Source organism: Salmo salar, chromosome 19, assembly GCF_965601325.2.
Source record: "Salmo salar chromosome 19, fSalSal1, whole genome shotgun sequence".
Taxonomy (NCBI): domain Eukaryota; kingdom Metazoa; phylum Chordata; class Actinopteri; order Salmoniformes; family Salmonidae; genus Salmo; species Salmo salar.
The window spans coordinates 58553885-58568175 of record NC_138309.1 but is presented as its reverse complement, the minus strand read 5'-3'; the positions used below and the strand labels follow the sequence as shown (position 1 = coordinate 58568175).

Here is a 14291-nt window from a genome sequence, read left to right as displayed (position 1 = left end):
TTGCATGTTATTTTGGCATTAATACGTGTCACATATCAGTTTGCAAACAATGTAAAAAAAAATATATATCATTGAGTTAATAAAGCTGCATACAAACATAGTCGCTTTTTTGTTTTCTTGAGTAAGGCAGCTCCAAAATTCAGTGTGTTTCAGCCTAGCTCAATGCTTTCTGTGGTGGTGGGGCAAGCCAGCAGAAAATATGGAGCGCTGCGCGTGATTGGTTCAGTGTTCTGTCACTCATGGGGACACTACGTCACCGCCAAGTCCCAAGGTAGAAGGGTCCAAGGGTAGAGCTCTAAAATTCTAGCCCATTGGGTGCTGCCATAGAGTTACATTAGAAGTGCCCATCCAAGAAGGCTCAAGGTTATTGGCCACAGATAAAATGATGTCAAATCACATTATATCAACAGTAGCTTTGATTGGACTGAAAAATCTTAGCTAGCAGTCATCATCATGAATCAAGTTGACAATCTACTGGCAAATCATTTTTAATCCTTGTCATATGAAGAGAAATAATGAAAATAAATTATAGATCAAACGTATCGGTTCTCATCGGCCATTGGACATTACACACCAAGTTGGAAATCGCAAATTCAACAATGAGTGGTTTGGAAGGAATCAGTGGCTAACTGCAAGCATTGCAAAGTAATCGTTAGCCTGCTATTCAGTGGAGTGGCTGTGTGGTTCCAAGTCTAAGATTAAGGGTCTCTTTTCCTAGTTGAAAATTATAAACATTCAACATTGGCCATGCTATCAATGAAGCATGATTTGTGCTGCGCTCAAAGCAACTGTTAACTTGGAACTGCAAAATCTGACAGAGTGAGTTCAAGACAACTGGGAACTCGGGGAAAAATGAGCTACGACTGGGAAAATACGTTTTGAACTTTCATCCAACTCGGAATTGTACATCGGGAACTTGGGCCTCTTTCTAGAGCTATGACCTGAAGATCAATGACGTCATACATTTTTGGGGGGAGTTTCCCAGTTGTCTTGAAAGCACCATAAATCCAGAGAATGCCAGACTTTGATAAAGTTTGATGACAAAATTTGCCCACGAAGGACCGCCACGCCACTTTCCTGTTCAAGTGAGCACAGCACAACAAGGTGAGTCTGAACATGTATTGTATGCTGCTGCATAAATTATGTAATAAGCCAGGGAGATATGTATACTGTAGCTAAGAAGGTAATACTACGTGTATGATGTGTCGTAAGCTGTTAGTAGCCCATGTGCCTCACCCTAATAACATGTAGCCTATAACCTGTTTTTGAGAAATGTAATCATCAAATATTGTAAGAGCTTTCATTGTCTTATTATATGCTCCCTTTATTTATCCTATGCTTCTGACTTGGTATACAGGGAGAACACTGTAAGAACGGCACATGTTCTGAATTCTGTCGCTGTACATTTCAAAAGTGCTGGAGAAATAGTTACATTGACTACGTCCGTCCAAGCTCGCTCATTTAATGTCTTAATCAAAATTACGATTTCCTCTTATCTGCTTGTCGTCCCTTTATGCCATAGTTTGTACATCTCAATTGTCAGTAGAAAGCACATTTGTTTAAGCAAGTCGACCATATCAGCTATGTTTTTTTAAAAGGCAGTAAATGAGGCTGAATGAACTGTTTCCCTGCCAGACAAGGCTCAGCTGAAAGCCAGGTGTAGCAGTGGTAAAGTGCAATTAATATTGTTTTGTGTTGTGTTGTGTTGTGTAGTGGCTTTGCTGGCATGCATCCCACATTTTCTTTGCCCAACCAAGATTGACATGCTAAAATCACCACTGGCTAGCAATCATACCAAACAGGTGTATGTGCCTGTCTGTACACTGTACAAGGATCATTCAAGGCTATCCAGCCCCAGCTAACACGGATTGACATACATTTTGACCATCACCACCTCTCTGCCATCAGGTGAGTATGAATTAATTATCAACAATTGTCTAACGTTATATGGTGTACGTAGCTAGCCATAGGTGGTCAGTCCCACCTAATAATGGCAGAGATGAAAGGAATTAAGATTGAAAAATATAACGATCTATATTCAATTATTCTCAATGGTAATTAGTGAGTATAGGTGAGTATATCTGTGGAAATTGGTGGGCATACTTCGTTTTCCTGCGTATGGCCACCACTACACCTGCACCACTGGGTGAAATTGAAGCTGGCAGTGTTGACAGTGACACTACACATATAGGTAGGCACAACCCTTCTGCCATTCCCTGCCTAGCATGGTATGGCTTTGTATATATTAGAGCCCTCAAACTACACTCTGGACCTCGAAGCCAGTTCCACTGCATTTTTTCATTGTTCCCCTCTAATCAGGGACTGATTTAGACCAGGTGGGTGCAATTAATTATCAGTTAGAATGGAAAACGAGCAGGAAGCGAGACGGTGAATGGTGGTTAGAAGAGCGCACTTGTTTGCAATAGAAAAGCGTTTCGGTAGCTTTTGATAAAGAAGAACATCAAGACGAAGCAGCTGCTTTATAAGTGGGATGCACTGGTGAGCGCTACATCCTGAGGGGTTCATGCTGATTGTGACAGCTGGTTAAATGGCGTCCCTTGAGAAGGCAAGAACAAGATGTATGTCAGGAGAAGTGCAGCATGATCATAAGGAGAAGTATACTTGGAATATATGAGAGAGAGAGAGAGAGAGAGATGGTTTGTTAAATAACAATGGTAGAAAATGTAAGTAAAGTGAGCTGAAGACAGGTGGAGAAATGGAAGTGAATGAGGTGGTAGGTATGGTGAAGCTCTCAGAGACCGAGGCTTGCACCTAGGGTCAGGATAAAGATGAGTCTGTGACAGTAGGAGTTACGTTTTTGGAAAAAGTGGACCCTTGCCTTTTGGCTGATCCATTTGTGGTTTCAGGGTGGGTGAAAACAGAGTTGGGTGCTGTGGAATTGGTGAGGGTAACCAGAAGTAGTCTTGTGATAATTGTGTTTCTGCTGGTCAGAGGGAGAAGGCGCTCCGCGTTAAATGAATGGGGGCAAGAAATGTGAATTGTGGGTATCAGTAAATGTGAAAGTTTACCAACTGAAGGGGAAGATTCCTGGTGTTTGTGATGCTTGTCGTTTGGTGCGACGCAGACAGGGTGATATGAGTGGTGAAAGAGTCATTGTCTGTTCTTTTGAGTTTTGATGAGTCTTTGACCGACAAAGTGAAGTTAGGATATATAAGTTATCCTGTACGAGCTTTTGTGCCGAATACATTACGTTGTTACAGGTGTCAAGCTTATGGGCATGTGGCAGCAGTGTGTAGGAGGGAGGTGTGAGAAGTGCAGAAGGGCATGAGACAAAGGAATGTGTAGCATTGGGGAAAGTAGTGGTATGTGTTAATTGTAGGGATGCCCGTGGGGCTGTGGATCAGACGTGTCACGTGCGAGAGAAGCAGGTTAACGTTTCCCTACAATTAGTAGTGCAGAAGTTGTCATATGCTGAGGCAGGGAAGAAAGTAGAGGAAGATGGGTCAAGAGGGATGGATCCTGAGAGGAGTGGTGTGGGCAGTAGATCTGTACCAGTACAGAGGGATAAACCAACAAGTGATATATGCTTCAGTAAGATTGGATTTTTAGCATTTATAGCAATGGTTACTTCAGAGATGGAACGTAAGCTGCAGAGAGATATTTGGGTGTGCGAGACTTGAGTTACAGGGTGTGTTAAGTTGTGGTGTCCCATCCTTTCAGGTTGTTGGCCTGAGGTAGGACTAAATAGATTGGATGCAGAATTACAATCCCTTACAATACCTCACATCCTACACATCTTCAGCGGAGAAGAACATCCATAGACACAGAGCTGCTGCAGCAGATATACCACTTCCTACAGGTAACACACACAGGAATGGATGAGCACACAAACACCCACGGTCATAATTTCTGCATAGAAAGGCTTAAAGTCTGCACCGAGAATCTTATGAGATATACACTGCTCAAAAAAATAAAGGGAACACTAAAATAACACATCCTAGATCTGAATGAATGAAATAATCTTATTAAATACTTTTTTCTTTACATAGTTAAATGTGCTGACAACAAAATCACACAAAAATAATCAATGGAAATCCAATTTATCAACCCATGGAGGTCTGGATTTGGAGTCGCACTCAAAATTAAAGTGGAAAACCACACTACAGGCTGATCCAACTTTGATGTAATGTCCTTAAAACAAGTCAAAATGAGGCTCAGTAGTGTGTGTGGCCTCCACGTGCCTGTATGACCTCCCTACAACGCCTGGGCATGCTCCTGATGAGGTGGCGGATGGTCTCCTGAAGGATCTCCTCCGAGACCTGGACTAAAGCATCCGCCAACTCCTGGACAGTCTGCGGTGCAACGTGGCGTTGGTGGATGGAGCGAGACATGATGTCACAGATGTGCTCAATTGGATTCAGGTCTGGGGAACGGGCGGGCCAGTCCATAGCATCAATGCCTTCCTCTTGCAGGAACTGCTGACACACTCCAGCCACATGAGGTCTAGCATTGTCTTGCATTAGGAGGAACCCAGGGCCAACCGCACCAGCATATGGTCTCACAAGGGGTCTGAGGATCTCATCTCGGTACCTAATGGCAGTCAGGCTACCTCTGGCGAGCACATGGAGGGCTGTGCGGCCCCCCAAAGAAATGCCACCCAACACCATGACTGACCCACCGCCAAACCGGTCATGCTGGAGGATGTTGCAGGCAGCAGAACGTTCTCCACGGTGTCTCCAGACTCTGTCACGTCTGTCACATGTGCTCAGTGTGAACCTGCTTTCATCTGTGAAGAGCACAGGGCGCCAGTGGCGAATTTGCCAATCTTGGTGTTCTCTGGCAAATGCCAAACGTCCTGCACGGTGTTGGGCTGTAAGCACAACCCCCACCTGTGGACGTCGGGCCCTCATACCACCCTCATGGAGTCTGTTTCTGACCATTTGAGCAGACATATGCATATTTGTGGCCTGCTGGAGGTCATTTTGCAGGGCTCTGGCAGTGCTCCTCCTGCTCCTCCTTGCACAAAGGCGGAGGTAGCGGTCCTGCTGCTGGGTTGTTGCCCTCCTACGGCCTCCTCCATGTCTCCTGATGTACTGGCCTGTCTCCTGGTAGTGCCTCCATGCTCTGGACACTACGCTGACAGACACAGCAAACCTTCTTGCCACAGCTCGCATTGATGTGCCATCCTGGATGAGCTGCACTACCTGAGCCACTTGTGTGGGTTGTAGACTCCGTCTCATGCTACCACTAGAGTGAAAGCACCGACAGCATTCAAAAGTGACCAAAACATCAGCCAGGAAGCATAGGAACTGAGAAGTGGTCTTTGGTCACCACCTGCAGAACCACTCCTTTATTGGGGGTGTCTTGCTAATTGCCTATCATTTCCACCTGTTGTCTATTCCATTTGCACAACAGCATGTGAAATGTATTGTCAATCATTGTTGCTTCCAAAGTGGACAGTTTGATTTCACAGAAGTGTGATTGACTTGGAGTTACATTGTTGTTTTAAGTGTTCCCTTTATTTTTTTGAGCAGTATATTTCTCTGTGTGTGTGAGGTAAGCATGCAGAGTGAATGTTTCCCATTGTGCTCTGTTAGAGGGTATGTATCTGAAGGCGCTAACCTGTGTGTGGGAAGTGAGGATGCAGACTGTCATACCCTCTGTCCTCTTTCAAGGGGTTAGTGTGTGAGGGCTCTAACATGCTGCTCCCTCGGAGGAAGAACGTCCTGAAAAACATGGCCTTCCCCTCCTTTCACCAGGACACACACTTCTCAACCTCTATATACTGTATGTGAGTGTCAGTTGTTTTAGTCTGCCCTACTCATAATACTCATGAAAGTGTGTTTTGTTGAGCGATAAGTGTTACCTGTTCTACGAAGTTGATGTGTGTTCTCAGTTGTGTTTGATTTAATCTCGTTCCCAGACACTTCCGACCAAATGCCCTGGTGGGCCAACACGTCAAACTGTGGTCAGAGGGAGCTGGGGTGCAGACATCAGATGGTGGAGAGGATGGTTGACTCAGTGGAGGACATCCCAGCCACTTGGCAGTGTTGGCACTGTTACTTCCTGCCTGATGGGTAAGAGGACATAACTTCTCCTTATACAATCAATCAAGCAAAATGATATATATTTTTTACATTAGCAGTTTTCAGTGTTTTTACAGTAAGCCGGCCTACACCAGGGGAACCCGGGATATACAGGGTACCACTGCTTCTGCCATCTCTTTTTCTCCCTGTGTGATGTGATGTCATATCATGTTCCTGTTTAGGTACCTGGCCAGCCGAATGCAGGTGTGTTCTCCCGACAACATGAGGCTCCTGTGCTCACTCCCCAAATACACACCGAACACACACTATTGGGAATGTTCCCCTATTTAAATGTTATGTGTTGTGTGTCAGAGTTGAGGGACAATAAGCCAGTGTTTGAGAAGATGGGTCTGGTGTGTGAGGAGGACATGCAGATGCACTCCAAGTTCCTGGACAGAAAGGTGATATTAGTGTTTCCCTACACTCTACCATTACCCCCTACTCTTACATAGCCCCTTCTTAAACCACTAACCCCTAAGTTTCCAACATGACCCGACGTGTGTTACAGGAGGAGTTGAAGGCAGAACATGTCTCATACCTGCACCAGGAGCTCCGTGCCATGATGGCCGACTTCCTGCAGTTCCTGTTTCAGCGAAAACCGAGCAATGTCTTCATGTTCGCCAGCAAGAACTTCTCTCCCTTCGCCTCCTGACGACCCCTGGGGGGCACCTTCAACACCTCCTTATCTTGAGGGGTCACACTGTGGCTGCGTCTCAATAGTCTGGTAGCTTCCTCCCACAGGCACTATAGTGAGGACAATACTCTTCTGGTTAGCACTTGACATTAGTATGTACAGAGGCCCTCAATCATCAAATATGAATGCTTTTGTGGATATTTAGTATTTTATTTTGTGGTACTGTTTTTACTGTCTACTGTTTTTGTATGAGCTGCACTGAAATAAATTCCAATCAACTCTGAAATGGCAACCGCAAGAGTTAGTTATGTCAGTTGGTGTGAATAAATATAATGTATTATTTTATGTTTATGTTTTCCATGGTTTTTCTGTTAAGAACTTTATCCTTGAGTGTGATAGCTTCAGTAACTGCTGCTCTGCTGTGATCACCCCATAAATGTGTAAGAACAAAGGTATAAATGAAAGTCATGTTATGTCTATATGATCTGGTTTCTGAATGGAACACTGCTGAGCCTACTTTCAACTGGCCTTGACCAAATGAGTCAGGACAGCATGGTTTGGATTTCCTTTAAATGTTAACACCTAGTTCTAATTCAACCACAAAGGACTGAAGACAATAAGCCTGTCTTAGGGGGGAAGCTGAAAAAGTTGCAACGGCTTGTTGCTGCCTTATGCTCCACAGGGAGCAAAGTACTATACTTTCTGTTGTCCTTGTCTCTAATGCTGATAAGCCTGTGTGTAACACATGTCCTGTTGGTTGTGCAGGGACTATCAGCTAAATGAAATGCAAATTACAGAAGATTACAGTGGGACCTACCCACTGCTTTCAGTGTGGCAGTCAGTGAGAATGTCAGAGATCAGTCACCTCTGCGTACAGCGCAGGAAAACATGTCCTTCAGAACCTGCCGCTGAAGGATTTGCTGGTGGAGCGTGGTCAGCTGCTGCACAGAGGCCACCACTGCAGGAAGGGAGTCATCTGCAAGAACCATTTTATCTTGCTATAAACCCTCTCTAGGGAAAAGGCCTCTTCCTCCCCGCAGCTTAAAATAGATTGAAAGAAAAATTTAGATGCAGGGCAACATCTCCTGAATGTCATGTCCTTGTAAATAAAGAAAACAGTAATTTACTGCCACACATCAGCTTGGTAGCAAACTTGCACCTAAACCCAATTTCTCACACAACCCTCACTTCTTACATTTAAGCTCCATTGCCTTATCCACATCCCAACATATTAGTATTGACACAATCCAGTCTAGACCATAGATATGACATTGTCTTTATTGACCATAGGGGCTTATTTGCAGATACATCGTTTCCTTATATAACATGTATACCTACAATAACCCTACTCTCTATGAACCCATAGCTGGGGAAGTGGTTAAGCGGGTGCACATGCCAGTGGGCATGCACATTACACCTCTGTAGCCCACTGCTACTGCTGAAAGATCGCAAGCAGTTTAGCTTGAGTCATAAATTAGCTAGTTACATATGTGTTGCCATGAGAAGGCAATGCAAGGGTCTTGGTAGTGGAGAGGGTACTGGCAAGGGCAGGCTTACGACATCTACTTTCAAGCTGTGTCCCTTGGCTACTGCATGTGACGCACTACTTACCCTGTGGTAGAACCACCAACACACAACTCACAAAGTAGGGATACAAATCTTTTGTACAGTGGAGAGACATTTATTTTGGAAATGATACTCACTTTTGCAGCACAAGACATGCTCTGAATAAGATTGACTAGGGATAGCAGGAAGAGGATAAGTGGTAGTATGAAGTTGGATGTAGGAGTGCTGAACATGTCTTACATGTACTGTAACTCTTAAACTTGATAGCTTCAAATGGTTATCTTAACGTTGCTTACTTTTTGGTGTACCATATTATTATTTCGCAGGCTAAGGAATACCCAATCACTTGGCAGAGGATGTATGCCTAAAAAAGATTTGGGATGAGCTGGTGCCTTGTCAGTACTATTTGATAATACAGTAAACTACAATGATGGTTCTTTTCAAGAGGTCCCAGGATACCTTGTAAACACAACAGAGATACTTGCTGCTAGTTAGTGCTGCCATGTGTTTTAGTGGCAACTCTGTTTTATTTTATATATATATGTTTTTTTAATTGTATTTCTGTGATATACAAGTAATACAGCTCCATCAGTGGAGGTACCTCAGAGGAGGAAAGGGAGGACCATCCTCCTTATGGTCCTCCTCATTTCATAACAATAAAAATAGTGAAACATTAAAAGTTGTCCTTTTTAGATGAAACTATAGAAAATATATTCACATGTCCCCAAATAATTGATTAAAACACATTGTTTAGCAATGAAGGTCTACAGTAACCTCAACAGCACTCTGTAGGGTAGCACCATGGTGTAGCCGGAGGACAGCTAGTTTCCGTCTCCCTCTAGGTACAATGACTTCAATACAAAACCATGGTTCTCACCTCCTTCCATAGACTTAAACAGTAATTATGACAACTTCCGGAGGACGTCCTCCAACCTATCAGAGCTCTTGCAGAAGGAACTGACATGTTGTCCACCCAATCAAAGGATCAGAGAATGAATCTAGTACTGAAAGTATAAGCTACAGCTAGCTAGCACTGCAGTGCATAAAATGTGGTGAGTAGTTGACTCACAGAGAGAAAGACAGTAGTTGAACGGTTAACAAATACATGTCTTTAAAAATGAAGGAGAAGCAAGAGAGAGAAAGCTAGCTATATTTTGTTGTATTTTTTTCACTTTCACTTAGCTAGCAAATGCAGCTAACGTTAGCTAGTTTAGCCTACTCAAACACCCGGCTCAAACAGAGAGGGATACTATGTTAGCTAACTGGATATGGCTATCCAACACAGAAATGCTTCTAAGTCAAGGTAAGCTTTTGGTTTTATTAATTTATTGCCACCGGGGCCCGCCGGTGTAAATGCTAAACTGCTTGCTGACTGTACACTGTACTGCATGATTGTAGCGGGTTTACAAACGTGTTAGTTCTAGTAGTTATGTTGACTATGATGTTAGCTAATAAAGAGACAACGATGTAGGCTGTGTGTAGCGGTTAGCGGTTATGATATGAAGGTTTGGCTTGGAAAGGTTTTTTCACCTAGTCACAGCTGATGCACAAGCGAAGGGAAAAGGTGAGAAGAGGAGAGCGCTTAGATACGAGAAGGAATTATATAACGATACAATGATCATGCTTTTTGTATGTGGCTGCTATGAAAGTGAAATGTGTTTGCATGAAATCAGGGGTGTATTCATTTTGCCGATTCTGTTCAAAACGTTTCTTAAACGGAAGCAAACAGAATGAAACGGGGATAAACGTACCTGAATTTGTCCAATAGAAACTCTCACATGCAACTGTTGGACTAATGATTACACCCTAGACCAGCTAGATGCGGGCAAGAGTGTGCAAGGCGGTATTGAATGTGCCACTGTCTGCCACCTTGATTACTCTAATTTTTCTCTTGACCTGTGCACCTACGTTGTAAACTTTAATTCATAGGCTAGGTTGTAGCAACCTCTTGATGGGTATAGGGAACATTTGAGTATCATGCAGTAGCCTAAATCTATTGACGTTACATTGAGCTGGGTGAATGGAATATGAATGATAGTCATCCAATATGCTGTAACACAAATAAGGCCATGCTCCTAAAAACAATAATCATCCTCCCTCATCTTAAACGTCACCGACCGCCACTGACCTCCATACATTTACACCAATGTGTAAAACATTTTAGACAGTTTACAGAACCAAGACCTACATTTCACATAAGACATTAACAATTAACAACAAGGTGCCTAGGACAGACAAGCAAATAGGTCAACTTCTGAGAGAGAGAGAGAGAGAGAGAGAGAGCGAGAGAGAGCGAGAGAGAGAGAGAGAGAGAGAGAGAGAGAGACGCGGGGGGGGGGGGTACATGAAGGGGTTGAATTGATCAGTTGGAGATGAGATTCGGATGGACTATTAATGTATTTCAGACTTTAATGAATGCAGCTGTTTGATGGGTTGTTGACATTGTGATTTGTTCAATGTCGACATATTCAACGATCAGTTTGGGTCAATGCTGTATGGAGTTGTTATTTTAGTTTTGAAAGATGCATTTCTTCTCCAGAACAAAATATATCCAGAGAAGTTTGTTTTGGTGGGGTAGAAGGTCAAGGTTGTCCAGGTCACCAAGGTGACAAAAGCCCTGTTTATACCTGGTTCTAACATGCATCCTTTGTCCTGATCTTGTCCACATTTCCAGACAGGTGTATACGATTAAAAGATGCATTGTGGTCTGACTGTGATCTGCCTGACAATCGCCGGAAGTAGTCTGGAATGCAAGTGTAGACGCATCTGGACAGTGAAACCAATTAAATCATCATTATCCCTCGCCTTCTAAAATCATTGACAAGTGGCACCATTGACTTATGGCATAAATATAAATATTATTTGGAAATAATAGCTGTCAAATACTTTGCTGTAACCCTGCAATGACACAGGAATTGAAAGTGTTGGTTGGCTGCACTGCAAGAATGTTTGACCCGACTGTATTCTTTCTTGATGTGATGTTGTTTGACTTGAACTTGTTTGTTTTGTTAATATGTTAAATGTTTGTTTATATTTGTTTATGTTGTTTATATTTTACAATAAAAACATTTAGTTGTTAGTAAATGCATTGAGTTCTGTAAATTGATGTATCATTGACCATCTTTGCCAGCTGTCCGATTTAATTAATTGATATGTGTTGGGAGTCAGTGGAGGCTGGTGGGAGGAGCTATAGGAGGATGGGCTTATTGTAATGGCTGGAATGGAATGAATGGAATGAAGTCAAACATGTGGTTTCCATATGTTTGATACCATTCCATACATTCCATTCCAGCCATTACAATCAATCACATTTATTTATAAAGCCCTTTTAACATCAGCCAATGTCACAAAGTGCTATACAGAAACCCAGCCTAAAACCCCAAACAGCAAGCAATGCAGATGTAGAAGCACGGTGGCTAAGAAAAACTCCCAAGAAAGGCAGAACAATGAGCCCCTCCTCCTATAACTCCTCCCACCAGCCTCCACTGTTCGGAGTATACACAAGTATACCAAGGAAATCAGGGCAGCAAAGTTATCCAAACAATAGCACTACTTTCATTTGTAACTTTATTCTTAGCACTCGAGTTAGCACTCGAGGATAGAGTTGATGGGAGAGCCCATCTGCACTCGGCTGGCCAGGTGTCTAAAGAAGAACAGGATATGACATCACACAGGGAGAACAAGATGGCAGAAGCAGTGGTGCCCTGTATATCCCAGGTTCCCCTGGTGTAGGCCGGGTTACTGTAAAACCGCTTTGTTACAACTGCTGATGTAAAAAAAATATATATAATTTTGCTTGATTGATTGAATAAGTAGAAGTGATGTGTGCAAGTGTCTGGGAACGAGATTAAATCAAACACAACAGAGAACCCACATCAACTTCAACGAACAGGTAACACACTCTTATCTCTAACAAAAACACACCTTTGAAAGGAAAGGGGGATACCTAGTCAGTTATACAACTAAATGCATTCAACTGAAATGTGTCTTCCGCATTTAACCCCTTTTAAGAATATTATGAGTAGGGCAGACTAAAACAACTGACACACACATACGCAAGCACACACAGGGACACATGTGGAGGTTGAGAAGTGTGTGTCCTGGTGAAAAGAGAGGAAGGTCAAGATTCGCTGGTCTGATGAAACTAAGATTGAACTCTTTGGCCTGAATGCCAAGCGTCACGTCTGGAGGAAACCTGGCACCATCCCTACGGTAAAGCATGGAGGTGGCAGTATCATTCTGTGGGGATGTTTTCAGCGGCAGGGACTGGGAGACTAGTCAGGATCGAGGGAAAGATGAACGGAGCAAAATACAGAGAGATCCTTGATGAAGACCTGCTCCAGAGCACTCAGGACCTCATACTGGGGCGAAGTTTCCTCCTCCAACAGGACAACAACCCTAAGCACACAGCCAAGACAATGCAGGAGTGGCTTCAGGACAAGTCTCTGAATGTCCTTGAGTGGCCCAGCCAGAGCCCGGAGTTGAACCCGATCGAACATCTCTGGAGAGACCTAAAAATAGTGGTGCAGCGACACTCCCCATCCAACCTGACAGGTTGGTTGAGTTTGACAGGATATGAAGAGAAGAATGGTAGAAACTCCCCAAATACAGGTGTGCAAAGCTTGTATCGTCATACCCAAGAAGACTTGAGGCTGTAATCGCTGCCAAAAGTGCAAAACAAAAGTACTGAATAAAAGGTCTGAATACTTTTATGTGATATTTCAGTTTTTATTTTTTTTCATAAATTTGCAAACATTTCTAAAAACCTGTTTTGGCTATGTCATTATGGAGTATTTTGTGTAGATTGAGGGAAAAAAAACAATTTAATAGATTTTAGAATAAGGCTGTAACGTAACAAAATGTGGAAGAAGTCAAGGGGTCTGAATACTTTCCAAATGCTGTGATCGTATACAAATAATAATAATTGATTGGGTTAACAGCTCCCGAGTGACGCAGCAGTTTAAGGCACTGCATCTCAGTGCTAGAGGCGTCACTACAGACCCTGGTTCGATTCCAGGCTGTATCACAACCGGCCCGTGATTGGGAGTCCCATAGGGCGGAGCACAATTGGCCCAGCATCGTCTGGCCCAGACCGTCATTGTAAATAATAATTTGTTCTTAACTGAGTTGCCTAGTTAAATAAAGGTTAAATAAATAAATAAATAAATATAGCACTTTTCTACTGAGGCACTCAAAGCACTTTACATACTCACCTAATCCACCATCACTGTCACATCGTTGATGCACGGCGACTATTTTTGTGCCAGAACTCTCACCACACATCAGCTATCAGGTGGAGAGGTGAGGAGTGATATATGCCAATTAGGAATGAGGGGGATGAATAAGTGGCCATGATGGAATGTGGCCAGGTTGGGAATTTAGCCATGACACCGGGGTGAACACCCCTACTTTTACAATAAGCGCCATGGGATTTTGAATGACCACAGAGAGTCAGGAGACCCATTTTAACGTCCCATCCAAAAGACGGCACCCTACGCAGGACAATGTTCGCAAATGTAATCAAGGTTTGAAATGATTATGTTTTATTATATCTGTTTAAGCTTCTTGCGGTCAGTTTGCAGTCAAACTATTTTATTTATTATTATGTTCTGGCCCCCCGACCACCCGCTCAAGAACAAATTGGCCTGCGGCTGAATCTAGTTGATGATCCCTGATCTATAAGAATGACGGAGTCCATCCAAATTATCTTGGCTCCTGGACTCTGTCCACACATTTCAAGGCTGCGTTGAGACAAAGACTTATCAATGACCCAAGACCAGCTCAGTTAATCTCTACCGTTGTGTCACTAAGTTGTCATAGTACTGCAGCAAATGTACATTACCCAAGGGGCGTTGGCAGACACAATGTAAGTAACTTAATGTATGTCCCTCTAACTGCCCTGAATGCCTCTGTTGATCCTACAGCTATTGTATGCAGTAATCATGAACCTATGAACCAGAGTTATACTGTTAGCACTGAGGCGGTGTGCCCTAGTAGGAAATCCATTGTGTGTAGCTCACCCAGCACTATCTGTCACGCCCTGA

At 43.3% G+C, this 14291-nt stretch overlaps 1 protein-coding gene across 1 annotated transcript; it reads left to right on the top strand.

Moving 5' to 3' along the window:
* Positions 1-322: 322 nt before the first annotated feature.
* Positions 323-6967, top strand: LOC123729016 (ciliogenesis-associated TTC17-interacting protein). Its single transcript, XM_082965838.1, has 8 exons — positions 323-1104; positions 1714-1908; positions 3682-3820; positions 5637-5748; positions 5885-6038; positions 6230-6251; positions 6360-6448; positions 6556-6967. The coding sequence occupies exons 4-7, from the start codon at positions 5661-5663 to the stop codon at positions 6363-6365; spliced, it is 270 nt and encodes an 89-aa protein (XP_082821964.1). The 5' UTR covers positions 323-1104; positions 1714-1908; positions 3682-3820; positions 5637-5660; the 3' UTR covers positions 6366-6448; positions 6556-6967.
* Positions 6968-14291: the final 7324 nt, after the last annotated feature.

What these genes read in the sequence shown, in the direction of transcription:
- LOC123729016 (XM_082965838.1), top strand. Translation starts at nt 5,661, where the DNA reads ATGCTGCTCCCTCGGAGGAAGAACGTCCTGAAAAACATGGCCTTCCCC. An exon ending in CTTCTCAACCTCTATATACT is followed by an intron (nt 5,749 to 5,884) that starts GTATGTGAGTGT and finishes TCTCGTTCCCAG; the next exon opens with ACACTTCCGACCAAATGCCC. An exon ending in TGTTACTTCCTGCCTGATGG is followed by an intron (nt 6,039 to 6,229) that starts GTAAGAGGACAT and finishes GTTCCTGTTTAG; the next exon opens with GTACCTGGCCAGCCGAATGC.